We start from the raw sequence: 27,433 nt of genomic DNA on the forward strand, positions 1-27,433 counted from the left end.
TGCTCTCACGGTCCACAGAGCTGTTCATGGACTATTGGATATCAGACAGACAGCAGCAATACACAATTGCATTGTTAGTGATTTGGAAATAATTACAGAATGCAGTTCATTGATACACTTCTTCACAATAATTAGTCAAGTCTGAATCACCTTAGAATCTTAGACATAAAGGGAAACGGCATACAATTATGGACAATTTATTGGTGCCTCTGCGTTAGCATTATAAAATTAAATGTTCATAATTGTATGTATTGCTCAGATTTTTATTTGATAATTTACAATAGGCCGGTATTTGCCGAAATGAGAAACAAATGCCTAGTATCGGCACCCAGCCACCCTACACTGTCCAGGGCCCCATCGATTTGTACAATTTGTAACCCTCATTTCCCGTCCGATGCTTAAAAAAAAACATACAAAGAAACAAAATGTGACATCATGTAAAAGTGAATTACTTAGGCTTTAGGAAATGCAACCAACTACAGAGATTGATGGGGAGCGGGAGAGGAGGAAGTTCCATGTAATCAAGCAGGCTTCAGTCACCCCCAAGACTGAAGCGGGAGACAAATCCAGCTATGGCCTCCACGGGGCAGACAGGGGTCCTGGGATGGACAGCTTGCACAGCTTCCCCACATACGGCGCTGGATCAAGGGTGGCCTCATTGAAGAGGAGATCCAGGAGCCTGTCTACGTAGCCTGTAATGTTTTTGAAAAGGGAAATGTTTGTTAAATGGGTAGTGAATTTAATGTCCTTTTATTTACTGTTCTGAGTTATGATGCTATCATTGATGTAGTGATCTACTCATGCTACAATGTGTTTTCTGGTACTTTAGAAGTCCTCAATTTGAAATATGCAATATTTGGTTGTGGACGTTTTGTAAAACTTTTCAATGTTTGCATTTGGAATTTCTGTGTGCCTGAAATGCTCAATTGATGTATATTTGAAATGAATAACTATGACTTGGGTCTTCACAGCAGATACCCGCTTCTTTGGCTTGGGAACGCTGATTTTGTATCACCCCCCCCCCCCCCCCAGATGATCATGTGCAAGTAGAGATACTGGTGTGCAAAAGAGCAGAAAAGTAAATAAATAAAAACATTAAGGGGATGAGGTAGGTAAATTGGGTGGACTGTTTACAGATGGACTATGTACAGCTGCAGCGATCGGTTAGCTCAGATAGCAGATGTTTAAAGTTGGTGAGGGAAATAAAAGTCTCCAACTTCAGCAATTTAGGGATGGAAGAACAAAAACCATATAGTGACTATCAGGTGTGTTACAGAAAATGTACTGTCCACAGTTGCATTATCTAACGTTATACACCCGATGCCCCGAAAATGTTGGCTACTGTGTCAGACTGATCAAACTCTGATCCTTACTTTACCGTCAGCGCTTGCAAGATCCACGGTCAATGTAGGTACAGCGGAGGTGAGGGGACCAGTACCTTTAAGATGAAACTTTGTCAATGTCATTTTTCATACTTGGGTCACCCTACTTTGAACTGGTTACATCTAAATATCATCCAATTTGATGAAACATTTTCCCTAAGGACCTTTAAATATTTGTCCCTCTTTACGTGCTTGGGATCTTAACGTTGTCATTGTGTTGAAGCTATGATACATACAGTAGGTCTCCACCAAGGCATACTAACCTATAGTTCTTTACAACTATAGTTGATATTCTCTGTCTATAGCCATCATTGTCTTAGCTTTTCACAACAATTATGAAGAATATTATATTCTGTCACTTAACGGGGCCAAAATCATATGCATATGAAGAGAAGTGGGGCGGTGGTGTGCTATGAAATGAAACAATGTCATGTAGCTCTATGGGGGCCATTATACCCCCTGGCAATCATTTTCATGCCAGGTAAAATGACACTTTGGTAATTAGCTCATACCTGTCACGACATAGCTCATTAAAAGTTGGGCTAGAGTGAAACTTAGGTATTCAAATGAGAGAGAATACACAGATATGTGTAACGGATGTGAAATGGCTATCTAGTTAGCGGTGGTGCGCGCTAATAGCCTTTCAATCGGTGACGTCACTTGCTCTGAGACCTTGAAGTAGTGGTTCCCCTTGCTCTGCAAGGGCCGCGGCTTTTGTGGAGCGATGGGTAACAATCCTTCGTGGGTGACTGTTGTTGATGTGTGCAGAGGGCCCCTGGTTCGCGCCCGGGTCGGGGCGAGGGGACGGACGTAAAGTTAAAACTGTTACATATGCACAGATAAAGTAGCATCACAATGTATAGGATTCTCTCAAATATTCAACTATAGGAAAAATACACTGGGTAAAGAACAAAATTAGATCTGTTTGCAGAAAGAATAGGAAAACAGATAGCACCTAAATCAGGGATGTCAAACTCATTCCACGGAGGGCAGAATGTCTGCGGGTTTTTGGTTTTTCCTTTCAATTAAGACCTAGACAACCAGGTGAGGGGATTTTTTTTACTATAGTAGCAAAGGCCATGTGTACAGAGACTCAGACAGAGTAAAACAGATGGTACGGTATGCACACACTTGACTTTCTGTCAATGTCAAAGCATGAGTGAAATGAGTAAACCGATGTGAATTGCATTGTGTGCTCTGCGCTTTCTCTTTGAGCCTCTCTGATTGCATTTCTTTGGCAATTCTCATTTCATTTCTCCTGCAAGTACAAGCACAGCCTCAAGTCAAATTAGCAAGCGCTGTCCAGTTGATATGTAAATAGGATGTGACTGTGCCAGTCAGGCTGTTCCAGCTTCACATCTGTTTCTGGACACCGCAGGATCCATCTAATGGCCACAGATGATTTCACTTTTTTTGAACACTTCACATTAACTTTTATATTATACCAGCAATTGCTTTTATATTACAGCAATATTATACCAGCAATATATTATACCAGCAATTGCTGTATGATTACATTGTAATAGCAGTGTTGCCGCACTGTTGACTATGATTAATTGACTCTATCCCTCTGTGAAGATAATATACTGTATTAAATCTGTCATCGCACCAGTTCAATTAGTTGTTCTGTGTGTAGATGCATGTAAGTGAGGGGTTGTGTGTATGTTCTTCAGCTATAGCTGTAGCTAGGATGGCATGGAAAATTCCACAGCAGTAGACTTTTTGGTGTGATATTTATTATATCTGAGAGCAAATCCTTTAGCAACACCAATATCCTAAAACTAAGAGTGGGAGAAAGAGCTGAAAGCTCTAAGCATTCTCTAAAGCTAGAAAGTGTCCCGTCCATGGACTGTAGATGATTGATTCAGGCGCAGTGAACAGGGAACGGAGGGCAAGGAGGGAGAGGCTCTGGGCTGTGTTCGTTAATCATGCTACATTAGCAAACAGAAGGCATTTATCACACAAGACCAAAGGCTTCAGTCTAAAGGGAATGTTGGACGCAATCTCGCAGCTCACACCCAATCCATCCAGGCCCACAAAAAGGAAGGCTGGAGAGCCAACCACATCCATTTATTAGACACGAAGGAGAAAGACTAGAGTAGAAGAGAATCCCTGGAAATCTAACAGCCATTCAGTTTTTCAGTCTTGTATGTCACATTTGGAGTATTATTGTGTGACACCAATCCACTATGAGCTCAACCTGATCTGCCAGTTATGAACTACAGTGCTATAGATTGAGGTCATATGTTTCAAACTTATTCCACGGAGGGCCGAGTGTCTGCGGGTTTTATCTCCATCCCTTGTGCTTGATTGATTAATAAAGTTCACTAATTACACTGAACAAAAACATAAACGCAACATGCAACAATTTCAAAGATTCTACTGAGTTACAGTTCATATAAGGAAATCAGCCAATTGAAATAAATTCATTAGGCCCTAATCTATGGATTTCACATGCCTGGGAATATAGATATGCATCTATTGGCCACAGATACCTTATTAAAAGGTAGGGGCGTGGATCAGAAAACCAGTCAGTATCTGGTGTGACCACCATTTGTCTCATGCAGTGCGACACATCTCCTTGATCAAGCTGTTGATTGTGGCCTTTGGAATGTTGTTGCTGGATATTGGCAGGAACTGGAACACACTGTTGTAAACGTCAATCCAGAGCATCGCAAACATGCTCAATGGGTGACATGTCTGGTGAGTATGCAGGCCACTGAAGAACTGGGACATTTTCAGCTTCCAGGAATGCTGTATAGTAGATGGATCTGGTCACGGTATCTCTGTACATTCAGATTGCCATCAATAAAATGCCATTTTGTCCGTTGTCCGTAGCCTATGCCTGCCCATACCATAACCCCTCCGCCACTATGGGCACTCTGTTCACAACGTTGAGATCAGCAAACCGCTTGCCCGCACGACGCCATTCACGCTGTCTACCATTGACGATCCCACAGGTGAAGAAGCCAGATGTGGAGGTCCTGGGCTGAGTGGTTACACGTGGTCTGCGGTTGTGAGGCCGGTTGGACGTACTGCCAAATCAGAGGCGGCTTATGGTAGAGAAATTAACATTAAATTCTTTGGCAACAGCTCTGGTGGGCATTCCTGCAGTCAGCATGCCAATTGCACACTCCCTGAAAGATTTAGACATCTGTGGCACTGCACATTTTCGAGCGTCCTTTTATTGTCCCCAGCACAAGTTGCACATGTGTAATGATCATGCTGTTTAATCAACTTCTTGATATGCCACACCTGTCAGGTGGAAGGATTATATTGGAAAAGGAGAAACGCTCACTAACACGGATGCAAACAAATTTGTGCACAACATTTGAGAGAAATAAGCTTTTCATGCATATGGAACATTTCTGGGATATTTTATTTCAGCTCATGAAACTTGGGACCAACACTTTACAGGTTGCGTTTAGATTTTGGTTTAGTATATAATGATTTTCTAATTATGAATGTCATTCACAGACTTCAGTCAAGGACTTCTCCACAGAGTACCGCTGGACTTGAACCCAAGACATTACTCAATTATGAAAATGTGTAGTGTTTTGTTCTCAGTGGCAGGGAGCACAAAATCACAGACATTCATATTCCTTAAAACTAAGAGGGAAGGGTGAGTTAATTGGCAGGCTGAAATATACTCTGAATATTTCAATCCAAGTCACACTGAGATTGACTTTGCAATTTAAACCTAACCTAACCCATCACCTTATGTATTATTACTGCTTACCAGCGGCAAGAAGTTAGTCTGGCTGACACCTAACTTGAAGTCCTCCTGACTTCCAGGTCTGGAAAGGCTATTTTAATGTTGTCGGCAAGATGCGTCGATAATGAAGGGATGTGCTTTTTTACTCATTGGTTCTCCTCTGTGTCTCTCACTCAAACACCCACATGGACACACCCTGATTTAGTCCATTACAGTAAAAGGTTAATGAGCTAATTACTTGTCATAAACAGACACAAATGAAGAGGAAATAAATCAGTTTCAGCTGTAGAGATAACAAACTCTAATCCAAAACAACATCATATGATGTTGATAGGGGTCAGAATAAGGTCAAAGTAAATGAAGCACACCATTACACCTTGCTGGTCATTTTACAGGTTGGATGTTCTGAATGGTATTAAACGGCAACATCCTGCCTTGTTGCAGCAGCATTGTTTTTTACACAACATATCCATGATATGTGGGCAGATTATGGCTGTGGCATAAGCGCTCAAATCAATCACAGTGTATTTCTGTCCAGTCGATAGCAGGTCCAGGTAAGGCACATTAGTCATGTTGGCACCCTGTATAGTGCTCCTGGGGCTGGGACCCAGCCTTCCCTACACCAGGCCAGACGCATGGATGAGAAATGAAGCCATGTCCTCAATGGCCACACAATTAGAACGTGTCAATCCAGGGTAGTGGGGGTCTCAGGACTCTTGGCCAGTGTGACCACTGTGGCTGGTCACCTGGGAATCGCTCGCTAAGCGACAAGGACTGGGCTATGCCGCATTGCACCGATGCTGTCAATGGTAGAAAAATGGTACCCAATTGTCATACTTGAGTAAAAGTAAAGATACTTTAATAGAAAATGACTCAAGTAAAAGTCTGTCACCCAGAAAAATACTACTTGAGTAAAAGTCTAAAAGTAATTGGTTTAAATATACTTAAGTATCAAAAGTAAATGTAATTGCTAAAATATACTTTAAGTAAAAAGTAAAAGTATAAATCATTTCAAAATCTTTATAGTAAGCAAACCAGATCACACAAATGTCTTGTTTTTTTAAATTTAAGGATAGCCAGGGTCCCACTCCAACACTCAGACATCATTTACAAACGAAGCATTAGTGTTTAGTGAGTCCGCCAGATCAGATGCAGTAGGGATGACCAGGGATTGGACAATTTTCCTTTCCTGCTAAGCATTCAAAATGTAATGAGTACTTTTGGTGTCAGGGAAAAGTATGGAGTAAAAAGTACATTATTTAATTTAGGAATGTAGTGGAGTAAAAGTAAATATTGTTAAAAATATAAATAGTAAAGTACAGATACACAAAAAACGACTTAAGTAGTACTTCAAAGTATTTTTACTTAAGTACTTTACACCACTCAGAAGTGAGGAAGAATTTCAGACGGAGAAGAAGTGGGACCACTCAGACCCAGATATTTAATGCCGTTTGTCTGTTCCTTATTACGATTCAAAAGCATGCTTGGCATTACAAGTACTTTCAATGCATATAGTGATAGGACAATTTCCTTTACCACCCTCGAAGAGTAAGCAAACAAATCATCCCTGAATTCCCAGACACTACATGAGGAACTGGGCTAGAATATTGAATAACACACATGTCGCTTGGCAGAAAGTATATGATTCACTGCAGAAAACCAGATAAATGAGAGCAGAGTGATCCCTGGATTTGTGAATGTGATTTGGAGCTGTAGATAGTAACCCTGTCTCTGGTGCCTCAGGAGGACTGGCTTCAATTGAGGGACATTGGCTTCCTATGATGAAGTTTATGTGCTGTATCACAGCCCACACTGGAACATAATGCTATTTGTTCCACATCACCACTCTGTGATACCGCAAGATGTTACTCTATTCTCCAGTGCCATTCCAATTGTTAGGATGGATTTTCAATCCATAGTCATTTTACTGTGGACTGGGGAGCCAATTTATACTGCAATACAGTCATGCCCAGGAATTGATCTACAGTTTCCCATTGCAATATAATATATTATAATAAGGAGTTTAGTCAGCAGAACATAGGACATGCAAAATTATATCTATACAGTAGCAATATCTGCTCTCTCGTCATGATCTCAGTCCTAAACACTATGATGTATGATGAGGGGGTTAAAACGATAAACTTTTCCGTTTATATACTCACACGTATCAAAATAATGGTTTACTTTTTCTTTAAAGTTAAGTGGTTGCAAAACTCTACAAATTCTTCACTACAAGGTTATTATAGTTTTGTGTTTTTATATTAGTTTTGTATTTCTATCATTTTTCTTTTCATTTTTTTATTCAGTTTAGTTTCTGTTAGTTTTCAGACCTGATTTACTGGTTTATATTTAGTTTTAGTTTTTATATTATTTCGTTTCAGTTTTAGTGTTAGGAACAGAATGCATGCGTGGGAGGCCAGGAATCATTGGTGTTTTTTTGTTGTTGGTGGTTTTTTGGACTTCACTTCTTGCAAGTCAGGCTGACGCAACTTACGTGGTACACAGCAGAGGGCAGAGCTGTGACAGAAAATAGGAATGGTGTCCGTCTTGCGATCTTTGACTCAACTTTGCTATTGTGTGATTCTTCTGCCATTATCGTTACTTTTTTTTGCACTAAATATATCCTCTATTATTTCCTTTGATCAATAAAAACTTTTGAACATCGGATAGGCAGTTACTAGCCTCAATTCCGGCTTCAACTTCGACTTCGACTCATCTGCCCTGGGCTCTTTGTGTATCTCTGACCCAATCTTCGGGCTACTTAAGAGGAAATACAGGTGAAAAAGAGGCGTCCTGGTGAGACCAAGGCAAAGGGAAAACCGGCCACCACTTCCCTCCATTCTATTGGCCACTTGATAATTAGATTTGCTATGAACGAGACTCTCGTAATGGCAATATTGTCTGTATTTCTGAAACACGGCTTTTGGACAAGATACCCCCTTTGGCTATCCAACTCAACGGATTCTCCATTCACCATGCAGACAGGACACTGGATTCAGGGAAATTTCTCTTCATCAACAACAAATGACGTGCAGAATGTTGCGCAGTGGAAGTCTCAACCTATTGATCACTCGTCTTGGAATACCTGATGGTCAAATGCCAACCCTTCTACCTCCCGAGAGAGTTTTCATCTGTTATCATGACAGATGTATATATTTCACCTCAGGAAAACAACAACAAGCTGGCTGGCACTTGACAAACTGTACGAAGCTACAAACAAGCAGGAAACCATGCAGCCGAGGCTGCTTTTCTTGTTGCCGGTCACTACAACACGTGATGTCCAACTTCTATCAACACGTCTCTTTCGTCACTAGGGGCAATAAAGTCCTAGACCACTGTTATTCAATGCACAAGCAAGCATACAAGGCCATCCCTTGTCCCCCCTAAAGCAAATCAGATCATGACTCTATACACCTGCTTCCTGTTTACAAACAAAAGCTTAAACAGGAATTACCAGTGAATCACTAAGTAGAGAAATGGTCCTCTGAGGCTATGCTGCAGGACTGCTTTGCTAGTGCTGACTGGAATATGTTGATAACATCGACAAGCTAGCAACCTGGACAAGAGGAATACCTATGTGAGAATGCTGTTCTTCGACTACGACCACAGGTGGTAAGAGTAGGCAACAACACCTCTGCCACGCTGACCCTCAACACGGGGGCTGACGACACGACGGTGGTAGGCCTGATCCCCAACACTGATGAGACAACCTACAGGGAGGAGGTCAGAGACCTGGCAGTGTGGTGCCAGGACAACAGCCTCTCCCTCATTATCAATGAGCTGATCGTGGATAACAGGAAACAGGGGTGGGGTGCACACCCCATCCATATCGGCGGGGCCACAGTGGAGAAGGTCAAGAGCTACAAGTTCCTGTGTACATATCACTGAGGACTTAACATGGTCCTCTCACACCAGCAAAGTCATGAAGTCACCAGCACTCTCATACTTCCAGTGGGTGGTGCGGACAGCCCAGCGCATCACTGGGTGCGAGCTCCCAGCCTCCCAGCCACGTACATGTCAGACGGTGTCTGAGAAAGGCCCTAAAAATTGCCAAAGACTCCAGCCACTCGAGTCATGGACTGTTCTCCATGCTCCCGTCTGGCTAGCGGTACCGGTGCATCAAGGCTGAGATCAACAGACTCCTAAACAGCTTCTATCCCCTAGCCATAAGACTGTCAAATGGCTAACAACTACTGCTCTCCCTCTCCCAAAGACTATCCACACTGACTCTATGCCCCTTAACAGGTCTCTACCCACTCTGATACACACACATTCACTGTCACTCTTACTCACAAGCACACACATATTCACATACACACACTCACATACACCCTCACTCACACACTCATTACTGACGCCACACATTTACACCCACACACCCCCTCACACCTATGCTGCTGCTATAATGACTATTGATTTGATTTATTGCTACCATTACAATGCTGTTCATTGATTATTGGTTGCCATTAACATTAGTATCTATTTATCCGGCTAATGGTCACTATTACTCCTGCTTAACATGTATACACTGAGTGCAGTGGTGTAAAGTACTTAAGTAAAAATACTTTAAAGTACTACTTAAGTAGTTTTTAGGGGTATCTATACTTTACTTTACTATTTATATTTTTGACAACTTTTTCCTTTACTTCACTACCTTCCTAAAGAAAATAATGTATTTTTTACTCCATACATTTTCCCTGACATTCAAAAGTACTCGTTACATTTTGACAGGAAAATGGTCCAATTATCAAGAGAACATCCCTGGTCATCACTATTGCCTCTGATCTGGCGGACTCACTAAACACAAATGCTTCATTTGTAAATTAATGTCTGATAGCCCCTGGCTATCCGTAAATAAAAAATTGAATACAAATTGGGTGGTCTGGTTTGCATAATATGATTATGAATACTTTTACATTTGATATTTTTGCAATTCTATTTACTTTTGATACTTAAGTATATTTGAAATACTTCCAGACTTTTACTTGTAATATTTCACTGGGTGACTTTCACTTTAGTCATTTTATATTAAGATATCTTGACTTTTAGTCAAGTATGAGTTTTGAGTACTTTTTCCACCACCGACTGAGTGTATAAAACACCAGGAACACCTAATTCCTAATATTGAATTGCACCCCCTTTTGCCCTCAGAACAGCCTCAATTCGTCAGGGCCTTCCTTCCACAGGGATGCTGGCCCATGTTGACTCAAATGCCTCCTTCAGCTGTGTCAAGTTGGCTGGATGTCCTTTGAGTGGTGGACCATTCTTGATACACCCGGGAAACTGTTGAGTGTGAAAAACCCAGCAGCGTTGCAGTTCTTGACATAAACCGGTGCGCCTGGCACCTACTACCACACCCTGTTCAAAGGCACTTAAATATTTTGTCTTGCCCATTCACCCTCTGAATGGCACACATATACCAACCATGTCTCAATTGTCTCAAGGCTTAAAAAGCCTTCTTTAACCTGTCTCCTCCCCTTCATCTACACTGATTGAAGTGGATTTAACAAGTGACATCAATTAGGGATCATAGCTTTCACCTGGATTCACCTGGTCAGTCTGTCTTGGGAAGAGCAGGTCTTCCTGATGTTTAGTACACTCAGTATATTACCATTAGTATATTACCATAAGTACAGTGCCTTCAGGAAGTATTCAGACCCCTTGACTTATTCCACATTTTGTTGTGTTATATCCTGAATTCAAATTATTTTAATGTTTTACCCATCTACACACAATACCCCATAATGACAAAGTGAAAACATGTTTTTTTAAATATCAGCAAATGTATTGAAAATGAAATACAGAAATATCTCATTTACATAAGTATTCACACCCCTGAGTCAATACTTTGTAGAAGCACCTTTGGCACCTTACAGCTTTGAGTTATCTTGGATGTGTCTGTATCAGCTATCTACATCTGGATTTGGGGATTGTCTCCCATTCTTCAGATTTTCTCTGTTAAATTAGATGTGGAGCGGCGGTGAACAGCAATCGTTAAGTCTTTCCACAGATTTTCACTGGGATTGAAGTCTGGGCTTTGGCTGGGCCACTCAAGGACTTTCACATTCTTGTTCTGAAGCCATTCCAGCATTGCTTTGGCTGTATGCTTGGGGTCATTTTCCTCCATTCATTGTTCCCTCTATCTTTACCAGTCTTCCAGTCCCTGCTGCTTAAAAGCATCCCCATAGCATGATTCTGCCACCACCATGTTTCATGGTAGAGATGGTGTCAGACGGTTGATGAACTGTGCCATGTTTTCTCCAGACATAGCGCTTTGCATTCAGGCCAAAGAGTAACCTTTTTGTCTCATCAGACCACAGAATCTTTTGCCTTATGCTCTCAGAGTCTTTCACGTGCTCCAGGCACGCTATCATGTGCCTATTTCTCAGGAGTGGCTTCTGTCTGGCCACTCTCCCATAAATCCCAGATTGGTGAAGTGCTGTAGAGACTGTTGTTCTTCTGGGAGGTTCTCGAATCGCAGCCAAGGAACTCTGTAGTTCTGCCAGAGTGGTCATTGGGTTCTTGGTCACCTCCCTGACCAATGTCCTTCTAGCCCGGTTGCTTAGTTTGGTCGGACGGACAGCTCTGGACAGAGTCTGAGTAGTTCCATATTATTATTATTATTATATTATTATTATTATTATCAATTTCCCAAATGATGGAGATCACTGTGCTCTTGGAAACATATATGTTTTATACCCTTCATCACAATTATATCTCAGAGATCTACAAACAGTTCCTTGGACTTCATGGTATAGTTTCTGCTCTGACATGCACAGTGGGACCATATAGACAGGTGTATTTCTTCCTAAATCATGTCCAAACAATTTAATTGGCTCAAGGATGATCAAAGGAAACAGGATGCACCTGAGCTCAATTTGGAGTGTCATAGCAAAGGGGTGTGAATACTTATGTAAATTAGATTTCTGTATTTAATTTTCAATAAATGTACCAAACATTTTTTAAACATCTTTCCACTTTGTCATTATGGGGTCTTGTGTGTCGATGGGTGAGGTAAGAAATCTATTTAATCCATTTTGAATTCAGGCTGTAACACAAGTAAATGTGGAATAAGTCAAGGGGTATGAATACTTTCTGAAGGCACTGTATTTATATATTCCTTCCACCAGTCACTTTTCAGTCATGTTTACATGTACAGTGATCTCCAAAAGTATTGGGACAGTGACACATATTTTGTTGTTTTGGCTCTGTACTCCAGCACTTTGGATTTGAAATGATGGGATATGGGACCAAGTACTAAACTTCACTTTAATACACATATATGTGAATTTGTCTAAATACTTTTGGTCCCCTAAAATGGGGTGCTATGTACAAAAAGTGCTGTAATTTCTAAACGGTCCCCCGATATGGATGAAAATACCATAAAATGAAAGATGACAGTCTGCGCTATAGTCATTGTATCATTTCAAATCCAAAGTGCTGGAGTACAGAGCCAAAACAACAACAAATGTGTCACTGTCCCAATACTTTTGGAGATCACTGTATATCCTACTACCAGTCACTTTTTATGTATAAACCTACCTCAACCACTCCAGTACCACTGCACATTGAATAAGTTATTGACACTGGCTTGTATATACTTGCATTCTCGTGTTTAATCAACCTATATTGTACTTATTTATTATTATAAATATTTTATTTTATGTTTTTATTTATTATTATTATTATTATTTTATTCTATTTTATATTATTATCTACAGTATATCAGGGGTGTCAAACATACGGCCCGTGAATGGGTCCAATCCCGTGGGTGGTTTGAACAAAAAAATAACACATTGACTAAAACCAAATGGAAACTGTGCACAGTCAATGGACCTATATTCATACAGTTTCTTGACTGTCCAGCTCGCTAATAATCCCTAGCCAGTCAGGGAGCATTGAAAATTCCAAAAACGATGGATAGAGGACTATTTTGGGGAAGTTTTGTCGGCAAGGAAATATAACACATTTTCAGTGTGGCCCTCCGGACCTCTTTGAAGACCAAATAAGGCCCCCTAATCTATATTATTATTACTGTCACTGCATTGTTGGGAATGAGCTCTCAAGGTAAGAATTTCACTGTGCTGTTTTACACCTGTTGTATTCTGTGCACGTGGCGAATAAACTTGAAACTTGACACACTGGTCTGTTGTAAATGCAGTATTCGTCTGAGCTTTTATTTTCTGTTTTTTCCCCTCCCTGTTAGAGTTAGTGATAGCTAGTGATAGTGATGCCTATTTGAAACATCGCCATCTCCTTGTAGCATTTCCCTGGCACATTCAGAAGTTTAAAAAAACCAAACAGTTTACTTTAATAACCTTGTTTCACTAAAACGTAAAGATTCAAAAATATGTGCGCATCTTTGGATACCGTGCACTAGCATTAATCAAACATCAGAAATGATCTTGCAAAGGAAACCAGGAACACACACAAGCGCCTATTTATAAACCGAAGAGTCTAAGAAGCAATCTGAGCTGCAATCTGTTCAGTGAGATCATTCTAGCCTCTCACGCAGCCAGTTTTCTACGGTGCCTTCAGAAAGTATTCATACCCCTTTAATTATTCCACATTTTGTTGTGTTACTGCCTGAATTCAAAATGGATGATTTTTTCCCCCACAGCCGTCTACACACAATATCCTATAATGATAGTGAAAACATGTTTTTAGAAAATGTTGCTAATTTATTGAAAATGAAATACAGAAATATCTCATTTACATACGTATTCACACTCCTGAGTAAAAACGTTATAGAAGCACCTTTGACAGTGATTACAGCTGTAAGTCTTTCTGGGTAAGTCTCGAAGAGCTTTCCACAACTGGATTGTGCAACATTTGCTCATTGTTCTTTTAAAAATTATTCAAACTCTGTCAAATAGGTTGTTGATCATTGCTAGACAACCATTTTCAGGTTTTGCCATATATTTCCAAGTCGATTTAAGTCAAAACTGTAACTACGCCACTCAGGAACATTCACTGTCTTCTTGTTAAGACACTCCAGTGTAGATTTGGCCTTGTGCTCTAGGTTATTGTTCCACTGAAAGGTGAATTAATCTCCCAGTGTCTTGTGGAAAGCAGATTGAACCAGGTTTTCCTTTAGGATTTTGCCTGTTACTGTTTCTCTAGGATTTTTTACATTTATATTTTATCCTGAAAAACTCCTCAGTCCTTAACGATCACAAGCATACCCATAACATGATGCAGCCACACCTATGCTTGAAAATGTATTATTCTGGACAAATACTACAAATGTTTTGCAGTATTGCTTTTGTGCCTTGTCGTACAGGCTTCCTTCTTTTCACTCTGTCAATTTGGTTATTTATGTGGAGTAACTATAATGTTGTTGATCCATCCTCAGTTTTCTCCTATCACATCTATTCAACTTTGTAACTGTTTTAAAGTCACCATTGGCCTCAAGGTGAAATCCCTGAGCGTATTCCTTCCTCTCCTGTATCTTTGTAGTGACTGGGTGTATTGATACACCATCCAAAGTGTAATTAATATCTTCACCATGCTTAAAGGGATATTCAATGTCTGCTTTTTTTTTTACCCATCTACCAATAGGTAGATCTTTGCGAGGCATTGGAAAACATCCCTGGTCCTTGTGGTTGAATCTGTGTTTGAAATTCACTGCTCAACTGAGGGACCTTACATATAATTTTATGTGTGGGGTACAGAAATGAGGTAGACGTTCACAAATCATGTTAAACACTATTATTGCACATATAGTCCATGAACTTATTATGTGACTTGTTAAGCACATTTTTACTTGTTAAGCACATTTTTACTTGCCATAACTAAGGGGTTGAATACTTATTGACTCAACACATTTCAGCTTTTCCTTAATATGTAAAAATGTCTAAAAACATCATTCCCCTTTATGGGGTATTGTGTGTAGTCCAGTGACAACAAATCTCAATTTAATCAATTTTAAATTCAGGCTGTAACACAACAAAATGTGGAAAAAGTCAAGGGTTATGAATACTGAAGGCACTGTACATGTTGAAGAGACTAGAAGGGATGTCTATGAAATGCCATGGAGATTGAGTAGAAAACATTGTGAATTACATTTGTAGAAGTGTTTCTCCATGTGCATAATAAAATAGCACTGTCAAAAGCACTGTCAAAAGCCTCTGCAAGGTCCCTGTCACTGTCTCCACATATCTGTCGATCACTGTCCACATCCGTGAGCATCACACCCCAGGCACCTGCCAGGTCCTGGAATAGGGGTCTCTGAAGCTCGTATCCGGCACAGTGATGGGCACAGCGGTGGGGTCCGAGGCACATTTAAATGCAGTGTGGTGCTGTGCCCTGTAGGCTGGCACCGTGACATCATAGGACTGAACCAATCCCCTGGCAGCAGAGCTGAGGCGGTATGGTGGGCCCGGCCCTGCACTGGAGAGGAGATTAGGCAGTGTGAAGGTGACTCTGTACCTGTACTCACAACGTGCCAGGTTGCTATACCACTAAATCCATGTTAGAAAGACTCACGGCACAGGCAGCACCAGCCCTAGCCCAGTTACCGGCAAGCCTCCCCTCGCCGGCCCTGCAGCATAACTTACCTGTCAGCAGCTTGCCCCAAATAAGGACAGATGACCTTTCTCCAGGTTGTTATGATAAATCAGCCCCAGCGCAGGCTTTCCCTGGCAGAAACCTTTCGGTCACACCTTACACGTATCAATTGAAAAATAATAGAGCAAAGTATCTGAGCTGGCGTTTTCCCTGTCGCTGTTTGATCTGTCAGTCTGTCACCTAAATAAAGAAGCAGGAACAACACGCTGCTGAGAGGAAAGTCTATCCCTGGCTGTGGACAGTGAAATCCACCAAGCTTGCCTTATCTTTAAGACTGTGTTAGACAGACACCTACACTCTTAGAAAAAAGGGTTCCAAAAGGGTTCTTCGGCTGTCCCCATAGGAGAACCATTTTCGGTTTCAGGTAGAACCTTTTTGGGTTCCATGTAGAACCCTCCGTGGAAATGGTTCTACATGGAGCCCAACAGAGTTCTACCTGGACCCAAAAGGGTTGTACCTGGAACCAAGAATGGTTCTTCTAAAATTTCTCCTATGGGGACAGCCGAAGAACTCTTTCAGGTTATAGACAGCAAAAACCCTTACATGAGATATTGAGTATGACTGCTATGTAACACAATAACATACAATAACAACATTGACTCTACATGACTCACAAACAGTACGTACACTGCAACCTATGTAAAGAATAATCCTAAAGAGATGGAGAAATCGTATGAAAGACAGCAATGGTAGATAGCAATGGTAGATAGCGCCATTAACTCCCCAAGTACCATGATTATCTGCATGGTTTTCACATAATATTTTATATTATTCTATGTACTGTAACATCATATATATGTTTCTGTTGAGGTAAACACTATCTAAACTGCCATAGTTTATTGATATTTACATATGCTTGCACTTTCAAGCTTGAGACAATAACACTTTTAATGGGAGACACAAACACTTAAAGGAGTTTTATTAAGCAAAGACCCAGATCTGCAAGAAGGCAGAAAAAATAAGCTTGGCTACAACATTCCAGCTGTTTAAGGCTGTTTTCTCTGAATCATCAGAGCAATTTGTTGTGAGAAACTGCTGATCGGGCTATTTTAATTAGTGTTCAATTAAGAATTTATGACCGCGATCTTAAAGTTGTATCGCCGGTACCAATGACGTTTGTAATTTATGAGCATGGCCTTATTTCTATTACAGCATATTGGATGACTGTCAATCATATTCCATTCAGCCAGCTCAATATAACATCGATAGGTTTAGGCTACTACATGTTACTAGAATTTTTCCTACACAATACCCATCATGAGGTTGCTACAACCTAGCCTACAAATGAACGTTTATAACGTAGCTGCACAGGTCGAGAGACGAATCAATGTTCTGCATTGTTGGGAAAGTAAGCATTTCACGGTAAAGTCTATACCTGCTGTATTCGGTGCATGTGACAAATACAATTTTATTTTATTTTATTTGGCAGACAGTGACACAATCAATGCCGCCTTGCACACTCTTGCCTGCATCTAGCTGATCTGGGGTGTAATCCTTAGTTCAAACAGTTGCAAAATGAGAGTTTCTATAGGACAAATTCAGGTACTGTAGGTCCTTCCCCATTTCGTTACGTTTGCTTCCGTCTAAGAAACGTTTTGCAACAGAATCAGCGGAATGAATACACCCCTGATCACCAGCACACACAGTTCACTTTCATAGCGGCCACATACAGCATCACTTTGCTCGTTGTATATTTCCTTCTCCCATCTACGTGCTCTCCTCCTCTCACCTTTTCCCTTCGCTTCTGGACTTCAGTGCACAACACAACTGTGACCAGGTGCAAAAACTTCTCAGAGCCAAACCTTCATACCATAAACGCTAACCGCTACACAGCCTACATCATTGTCGCGTTAGTAAACCCACAATCCAATCCGTGTACAAACACCTGCACAATACAGTGTACAGCAAGCAGTTTAGCAGTTACACTGGCAGGTCCTGGTGGCAATACATTTATAAACCGAATGCTTACCTTGACTTTGAAGAGTTGCAGTATCGGATAGCCTGCTAGTTAACATAAATAGCATTCCTCTATGTTTATAGAATAACTATCTTCAAAGTAATGACTCGGGACGTCGGGTTTGATATGAAAGCTTCTTTTAGTAATAATTCTTGATCACGTTACATTTAACAACTTTAGATTCTACAGAGCAATGCCAGTAAGATGCTAGCGCAAAGGAACAAATAATCACCTGTTAATTGCACTTAACTAGCGCGTTCACTCTCTACTTCCTGTCGCAAGGCATTCTGGAACTTGCAGTCAAAAGCGTAATTCAATACTAACCAATACAATTACATACGTAAATAACTGTAAAGAAATATCTTTAGATACAGCTCAATGAATTAACTTAAACATTAACTCTGTAACACATTAAAGTTACAACAATGTTTGAGTTAAGTTGTTGAGTAGGTTAATTTAGCTGCATTAGCTGAAGTGAAAGGTAAACTAAGAAGAAGAAAACAATAGATTGAAATATAGCTAGCTCTCTCTACCTCTCTCTGCTGCTTCTCTTGCATTTTTTAAGAAAATAATTTGCTCAAAACTGTTGTCTTTCTCTCACGCATTGAGTCAACCACTCACCACACTTTATGCACTGCAGTGTTAGCTAGCTGTAGCTTATGCTTTCAGTACTAGATTAATTCTCTGATCCTTTGATTGGAGGGATAAGATGTTAGTTCATACTGCAAGAGCTCTGATAGGTTGGAGGATGTCCTCCAGAAGTCATCATAATTACTGTGTAAGCAAAGACAGTACAGTATGAAGATAGGCAGAAACTGCTTCTCCAATATAAATCCCTGATCACACTTGTAGGCGATGCCATGGAGACTTTGGCTAGCTAAGCTCATGCGTAGAAAAAAAGTCATCGGGTCTAATGGTCTACTCACACCAAACTGCGCATGTGCAGGGGCCATCAATTCAAAGGTACTCCTTCAATATAAAGTTGTTTTGATGAAAATGAAAACGTGTCAGTTTGTCACTTTCACGAGGTTGGATTAGTAATGTTAAACTACTTAAGAAATTAACCAGGTTTCCATCCAACCTTTTTATGTGAGTAAAGTACGTCAGTTAAAAAAATGTCTTGACAGGCCTGATGGAAAAAAAAACATTTGTCTGTAAACTTTCCAAATGTCGACAAAACAAAATACGCTAGACAAAGTGGGATCTTTTTGTGTCTCTAAAATGAATTATGCGAGAAACGTTGGTTGAAACACTTATGCGGAAATAATAATATAATAACCATTATATGATATGTTGTGTGTTATACCCACTATGACTCTTTGGGAAACCATACAGTTTATTAGGCTACAGATAAAATAAGTTATGGTAAACTTCACTGCGTGGTGAAAGTGCAATGTGATGAGCTTGATGCTCCTTTCCAATAAATATCGAGGGTCATGTTCTGGTGACATGATGGTTGATGCTTGGCTGCTGTTTGACAAATACAAATAATCTTTCTCTGATGTCCATAATAATCTCATCGTGTATGTAGGCTATACCGACACTGTATCTGCAGCTGTTGGCTAGAGCGCATGTGCCAATACCAGAGTCGGTACACTCGCTATATAACTGCATGTTTGTTTGTGAGAAAACCATCAGTAGAGTTGAACATGGGATGGAAACCGATTTAACTTGTATTTTTTATTAGGTACATGGGAATTTAACTATAAAAGGTATTTTTAAGTGCACTATGTCGTCATGCACAGCCTTTTATCCACAACAAATACATTTGATGGGAAAATACGCATATTGTTTTTATGCAGATTTTTTTATATTCGCATGAAAATCTGTCTACTGGCTTGAATCTAGGTTGTGCCTTTAGATTTCAAGAAACTGAACACCTAATTTTTCATTTCTCTCATTGACTTCTCAAATGCCGGCCTGGTCTGCTTGGTCTGTTTTGCAAGCATTCCCCAAAGTCTCACGATGTTTCCCCTCTGGGTTTAGAAACTCTGGGGTGTAAGTCTATGGAATGGGGTGAGAACCACGAGCCTCCTAGGTTTTGTATTGAAGTCAATGTACCCAAAGGAGGACGGAAAATAGCTGTCCTCCAGCTTCACCATGGTGCTACCCTAGAGGGTGCTGTTGAAGCTACTGTAGACCTTCATTGCAAACAGTGTTTTAATCAATTATTTTGTGACGTGAATATATTTAGTGTACTTGTATCTAAAAAGACTAACTTTTTTAATGTTACACATTTTTTAAATTTTATTTTATTAATTGAGTACGATGTGTCCTTTCCTCCTCTGAGGAGCTTTGCACTTGCCGGTACAGTTAGTGTACATTTAGCTGGCCGTTTACAGAAGCAAAAAGTCCTTTCCTCAATTGGAAGGAATGTGTACCAAAGTTAATTGCGCCTCTGATAATAGGAGTGTTGATCTCAGCCACCATGCGTACAGGCAGTCCTCTGGGGGACATGCGGTGCACCATGTCTCTGAGACACTCCACTATGTGTGCTGTGACTCACTTCCATCACATTGATGACTGTATTTAACTGGTTCTCAATGTGTCACACCCTGATCTGTTTCACATGTCTTTGTGATTGTCTCCACCCCCCTCCAGATGTCGCCCATCTTCCCCAATATCCCCTGTGTATTTATACCTGTGTTCTCTGTTTTGTGTTTTGTGTCTCAGCTCCTGCTTTTTCCAGTGTCTCTTTTTCTCGCCCTCCTGGTTTTGACACTTGCCTGTCCTGACTCTGAGCCCACCTGTCTGACCACTCTACCTGCCCCTGAGCCTGCCTGCCGACCTGTACCTTTGCCCCACCTCTGGATTATTGACCTCTGCCGACGCTGACCCTGAGCCTGCTTGCCGTCCGGTACTGTTGCCCCACCTCTGGTTTTCTGACCCCTGCCTGCCTTGACCTGTCTATTGCCTGCCCTTGTTGGATTAAACCATTGTTAATTCAACGTTGTCTGCATCTGGGTCTTACATTCATACCTGATAGTACGAACTGGCCAAGACTGACCCAGCAGACCCGGGCCAGCTGCGCAACGCCATCTCTTCCCAAAGAGCCTCCATTGGTAGGCATGAGAAATTGCTTCGTGGTCTTATGGAGGGGGTCCAAACGTTGGCTGAGCTCCATGACCGGGCGTTGGACACGCTACTGGAGCAATTGGTAACCCCAACGCCCCTCAGTAACTCGGCCGCCCCACTGGCCACTCCACCTTCCCGGAAGCCCCATTAACCTCCCCTGGAACGCTTTAATGGAGAGCCGATCACCTGTCAGGCGTTTTTAGCTCACTGCGCTCTCATTTTCAAGCTTCAGCCCTCCTCCTTCCCCTCGGATCGCTTTAAGATAGCCTACCTCATCACGCTGATGTCTGGGAGGGCCCTCACTTGGGCTACCGCCGTATGGGAACGACAGCCGGCCATGTGCGTGAGTCTGGAGGGGTTCGTGGGAGAGGTGAGGAAGGTTTTTGATGCCCGGAAGCTAATCCAGCTCCGGCAGGAAGCCCGCAGAGTGGCCGACTATGTGGTGGATTTCTGCACGTTGGCAGCGGAGAGTGCGTGGAACCAGGAAGCACTGTTCGACATGTTCCTGCACAGCGTCTCAGAAGAGGTTAAGTACGAGCTTGCTGCTCGGGAGTTACCCACAGATCTTGACTCCCTCATCGCTTTGACCATCCGCAGTGATGGGCGATTGCGGGAATGACGGATGGAGAGGACATTCGATTTCGCTCCCACGTCCAGGGATTCTACCTCGCCTCCGAGTCATCCCGGAAGTCTCCAACGGTCCCATTGCCGAGAGCATCGAGGGTTCCACCGAGGTTTCCCGACTTTCCACGAGAGTCACCGAAGACGGCCGAGACACTGTTTCCCGAGTTATGCAACTAGGCAGAGCTGGGCTGTCGCCAGCAGAATGGCAACACAGGATTAACACAAGGAGCTGTCTGTATTGTGGGACTTTTCAGCATTTTGTGTCCTCTTGCCCGGTAAAAGACCAGGCTCATCGGTAGGAGCGAGTACTCTGGTGGGCCAAATGGAGTACTTTTCTGCTTCCCTTACTCGCACCCTGTTGAAGACCACTTCCAGGTATAGGCGACAAGCAGATTGCCACCAGACATCCGTATTCACCGTACTTTCCATGTGTCTAGGATTAAGCCCGTGTCTCACAGCCCCTTGTCTTCTGTTTCCAGGCCCACCCCTCCTCCCCGTGTCATCGATGGCCATCCAGCGTACACAGTGAGACGCCTCCTGAGTGTTCAAGCACAGGGCAGGGTTTCCAGTACCTGGTTGATTGGGAGGGTTATGGCCCGGAGGAGAAGTGCTGGGTCCCCGCTAGAGACATCCTGGACCCAGCCCACATAGCCGACTTCCAACGCCTGCACCCTGGTCAACCAGGTATGCGCCCAGGTAGGACGCCAAGTGGGGCCCCTAGAGGGGAGGGTACTGTCACACCCTGATCTGTTTCACATGTCTTTGTGATTGTCTCCACCCCCCGCCAGGTGTCGCCCATCTTCCACATTATCCCCTGTGTATTTATACCCGTGTTCTCTGTTTGTCTGTTGCTAGTCATCTTGTTTGTCAAGTCAACCAGCGTTTTGTGTCTCAGCTCCTGCTTTTTCCAGTCTCTTTCTCACCCTCCTGGTTTTGACCCTTGCCTGTCCTGACTCTTAGCCCACCTGTCTGACCACTCTGCCTGGCCCTGACCCTGAGCCTGCCTGCCGACCTGTACCTTTGCCCCACCTCTGGATTATTGATCTCTGCCTACCCTAACCCTGAGCCTGCCTGCCATCCGGTACCAGTGTCCAACCTCTGGTTTACTGACCCCTGCCTGCCCTGACCTGTCTATTGCCTGCCCCTGTTGGATTATTAAACCATTGTTAATTCGACGTTGTCTGCATCTGGGTCTTACCTTCATACCTGATATAATGTGCTGCCACGTTCTCGTTCTCCGTCCTTTCCCTGAAGCAGGCCGTCTAGCATGATCTCCTTTTGATCGCAAATACAATGAAGGTGAAGGGACAGAGGACGTGGCAGGACATTGAGAATCAGTTAAATACAGTCATCAATGTGATGGAAGGGAGTCACAGCACACATAGTGGAGTCATGTCCCCCAGAGGACTGCCTGCATGGTGGCTGAGCTCAACATTCCTATTATCAGAGGCACAATTAACTTTGGCACACATTCCTTCTATATAATGTTCAGAGACAGCAACTAAATAAAAATAAAAAGGCCCCTACTAGCATCCAGTAGAATGCAATGAGCTCTCAATTAGAGGATGTTACAGAGATGTGCTGTTCAAATCATATAGAAAGACTGAAATGCAACAATGTATTTGGTGCATGGACCAAAGCTTTACACCCAGAATTATCTGACTACTACAGTGGAACCCGGGAGACCTGAACACTCACCAAAGAGGAGAGGTCCTGGCCAGCCACTGGTCCAGTCCAGGAGTCCCCCTTTAATCAGAGGAGAAGAGCTGAATCAACTATTGGAGATTCATATTTGCCGGACCAGCAAGAATTTGACAGCAGCAGCAGTGTCAGATCAGGGTAGCTGTGTGCCTGCCTGGCTGGCTGTTCTGGCAAGCTGCACTCCTTTCATTACCCAGAGTGGCTTTTAGAGACACACTATGAGCCCCGTATCGAAATGTTTCAGATGAAATAGCATCAAATATGCAGAATGGTCTCATAAACATGCAGGGATTTTCATTTTCCCAAATGCAAATAGTGCTGGTCCAGAGCCTGTAATCTTAAATCAGTACTTCCTGCTATTTAATCAAAGCGCACTACACAATAAAAAAAACATGAAGGCAACTTGGTCCCCCATTTTGATGTGTTACGAACCAAGCTAAATATTTCTGCATAAATCTGGAACTATAATCTTCTTTCTGCTGAAAAGACTTCACAGTGTTTACACTAATCTTCCTCAAAGTAACTAGAGATTTAAAATGTCTTTCTATTTTGTGGGGGGAGTAGATCAGCTTTAAAGGGGCAATCAGCAGTTGATACATCAATTTTTGGACATGAATGATATGTATGCATTGATTCTTGAAGAAAATAACTTAAATATGCCTCATGAGCTTATTTCAACTGTCGTATCTTATCAGAACCCAAATGTAAGTTTGTTTTACTCCAATGTTTGTCAAAAAAGTAAATGTAAAACAACAATATATAGCCTCAAAACATGGTTAAATCTATAATGTATATCACGGATAGTCAGTCCTTGCATCCATAGCTCTGCCTATGAATTTGAGGGTGCTACATTTCTCCAGCCCCATCCTTCAGCTTTTAACCAAAACAAAAGGCGGTGAGCATGCTTTGTTATTGTTTCTATTGCCGATTGTCGCTTTACTATTGCAGATAGGTTTTGGGTTCTGTCAATTTCATTGTTTGCATAATTTCTAATCCGTTTTTCTCTAAATGTTTCTCTCTTTTTCACTATTGCTGTAATATTTGATCAGCCTTTTATGGAGGATGACATTGAAATTCTGTATGAACATCTCTGTATGGCTTCATTTAAAGAGGAGGATACTTTAAACAGGGATCCATTATTAATCCACCAAAAATGTGCGGTTTGGAACTCAAAATGGATTCAATTGAGTCAATACATGTTAGAATCACCTTTGGCAGCGGTTAAAGCTGTGAGTCTTTCTGTGAAAGTCTCTAAGAGCTTTGCACACCTAGATTGCGCAAAATTTGCACATTATTCTTTTGAAAATTGTTCAAGCTCTGTCAAGTTGGTTGTTGATCATTGTTAGACAGCCATTTTCCAGTCTTGCCATAGATTTTCAAGCCGATTTAAGTCAAAAGTGTAAACTACACCATTTAGGAACATTCAATGCCATCATGGTCAGCAACTCCAGTGTATATTTGACCTTGTGTTTTAAGTTATTGTCCTGCTGAAAGGTGAATTTGTCTCCCAGTATTTCCTCTAGGATTTTGCCTGTGCTTAGCTCTATTCCGTTTCTTTTTATCCTAAAAAACTCCCTAGTCCTTGCCGATGACAAGCATACTCATAACATAACGCTTTGTATTCAGGACATGAAGTTAATTTCATTTTTTGCATTTTTACTTTAGTGTCTTGTTGCAAACAGGATGCATGTTTTGGAATATTTTTTTTCTGTACAGGCTTCCTTCTTTTCACTCTGTCATTTTGGTTAATATTGTGGAGTAACTACAATGTTGTTGATCCACCCCCAGTTTTCTCCTGTCACAGTCATTAAACTCTGTAACTGTTTTGGCCTTCCTCTCCGGCAACTGACTCGACCTAGGGGCCTAACAGCTCGACCTAGGGGCCTAACAGATAATTATATGTGTGGGGTACAGAAATTAGGAAGTTATTCAAAAATCATGTTAAACACTATTAATGCACACAGAATGAGTCCATGCAACTTATTATGTGACTTGTTAAGCAAATATTTACTCCTGAACTTATGTAGACTTGCCATAACAAACGGGTTGAATACTTATTGACTCAAGACATTTCAGCTGTTCAACATTTTCAAAAAACATAATTAGTTAACAGTGATTCCAAAATCAAATGCTTCTAACCGAAAGAGTCACCTTACCTTGATACTTAAAACCTAAATCGATACTGTCACTGACATGGTTCTTCAATAATTATACATAACACCTGTTGGATGAGCATTTAGTTACGCTGTGATATTTTCACACATCATCATCTGATCTTGGAATGAATTTTCAGAAAGACAGTCAAGTAATGAACAGCTGTTGTGATAGCGCATGTGATGCGACGACAGCCCAAGTGCTGGGAAAAAGGTATTCGCGAGGAATGTCCAGAATATTTTTTTTTAGTCTCATTCGTGAAGACAGTTGTGCCTGGATCTACATTGGATCTAAAATCCCTAGAGAATTGATGTTGATCATCTGTTGCTGTCTGCTTGATTTACTGCAGGGTCTTGTTAGATTTAACAAATATAGCATCAAGGTAATGAGTTCATGTTTTCATATGTTTTGGGGCCTCAAATTGGACACAGACTGTGTCCACTACTGTTTGCAATTGGGAAGGATAGAATATTGCACACCACCAAAAGATAGTCCTATTAATTATTCTGGATATAATGACAGCAAATTACATAGCCCAATGGGCCTAGTCACAATATGATCTGGTAATGAAATGACATGACAAATACATTTTGTTTTCAATGTTACACCTGCAATTTGAAACAATACAAGGGGCTTGAAGTCGCCTACTTGAATTTGAAGGTCAGAAGTTGAAGTACTGCAATACCTTGAAAATGTGATATTTCCTCAATTTGGTGCTTGAACATTTATTGTAATTATTGTAGCCAATCTAAGTGCACATGTGGAACTGCATGAAAGTCCTTTTTATTTTTGTTTCAAAACATTTTGAAATCTTGATCCCAATGTCACACATTGGCCCCCTTATTTATAGACAGACCAAAATACATTTGCACAATGACCACTTGCTGTCTTTCAAATACATTGTTACAGTTGTTGGTTAGCCAGCTAGCTAGTGATTTTAAGCTATATTAGCATAGACATGACATCAGTCAAAACAACAAGCCATGGTATCAATAACAAGATAGAACGAGCTGAAACAAGCCACCTACGATTCCCCACATGGCAGATTCTTGTCATTGTTGCTAGTGATCTGACTGTTCAGAATCATAACAATGCACGCCTCCGTGCGCATCATTTTCGTGACGTTGTCAGTCAACCCTCTATCTGCAAAAAGGCAAAGAGCCCACTCTTAAACATAGGATGGGCCTCTCTTAGTAGCCTAATGGAAAACCAGTTTGGATTAATGAGGCGGTAGGTAGCCTAGTGGTTAGAGCATTGTGCCAGTAACTGAAAGGTTGCTAGAAAGAATCCCTGCGCTGCCAAGGTAAAAATCTGTTGTTCTGCCCGTGAACAAGGCAGATTCCTAGGCTGTCATTGTAAATAAGAGTTTGTTCTAGATTTGCCTAGATAAATCATTTAAAAAAATTATAATTTTGGTATAATGGAGGCTTGAGAGGTTTAATAAATATTCTTATGGCTGCAATCCCGTTAACGGGATGATATGACAACAGCCAGTGAAAGTGCAGGGCGCCAAATTCAAACAACAGAAATATCAAAATTATTATATAATAATTATATAATTATATAATTATATAATTCCTCAAACATACATGTATCTTATACCATTTTAAAGGTAATATTGTTGTTAATCCCACCAAAGTGTCCGATCTCAAATAGGCTTTTCAGCGAAAGCACCACAAACGATTATGTTAGGTCACCACCAACTCACAGAAAAATTCAGCCATTTTTCCAGCCAAAGAGAGGAGTCACAAAAAGCACAAATAGAGATAAAATTAATCACTAACCTTTGATGATCTTCATCAGATGACACTCATAGGACTTCATGTTACACGATACATATATGTCTTGTTCGATTAAGTTCATATTTATATCCAAAAACCTCAGTTTACATTGGCGCCATGTTCAGAAATGCCTCCAAAATATCCAGAGAAATTGCAGAGAGGCACGTCAAATAACAGAAATACTCATCATAAACTTTGATGAAAGATACATGTTTTACATACAATTAAAGATACATTTGTTCTTAACGCAACCGCTGTGTCAGCTTTACGGCAAAACACAATATTCAATCATCTGAAAACAGCATTCAGCCACAAAAGCAAGCCATACAGTTACCCGCCAAATTGTGCAGTCAACAAAACTCATAAAAAGCATTATAAATCTTCACTTACCTTTGCTGATCTTCGTTGGAATGCACTCCCAGGACTCCCACTTCCACAAGAAATGTTTGTTTTGGTTCGGTAATGTCCATCATTT

General features: G+C 41.3%; 1 protein-coding gene across 1 annotated transcript in view; it reads right to left on the minus strand.

Annotated features, from left to right (window-relative positions):
• The window catches only part of hs6st3b (heparan sulfate 6-O-sulfotransferase 3b), a 94,915-nt gene that overhangs the window by 44,777 nt on the left and 22,705 nt on the right, over positions 1-27,433 (minus strand). Inside the window, exon 3 of the mRNA XM_039006254.1 lies at positions 13,416-13,424. Within this exon, the coding sequence (XP_038862182.1) occupies positions 13,416-13,424 (9 nt within the window). The remainder of the gene's footprint in view (positions 1-13,415; positions 13,425-27,433) is intronic.

Source organism: Salvelinus namaycush, chromosome 13, assembly GCF_016432855.1.
Source record: "Salvelinus namaycush isolate Seneca chromosome 13, SaNama_1.0, whole genome shotgun sequence".
Taxonomy (NCBI): domain Eukaryota; kingdom Metazoa; phylum Chordata; class Actinopteri; order Salmoniformes; family Salmonidae; genus Salvelinus; species Salvelinus namaycush.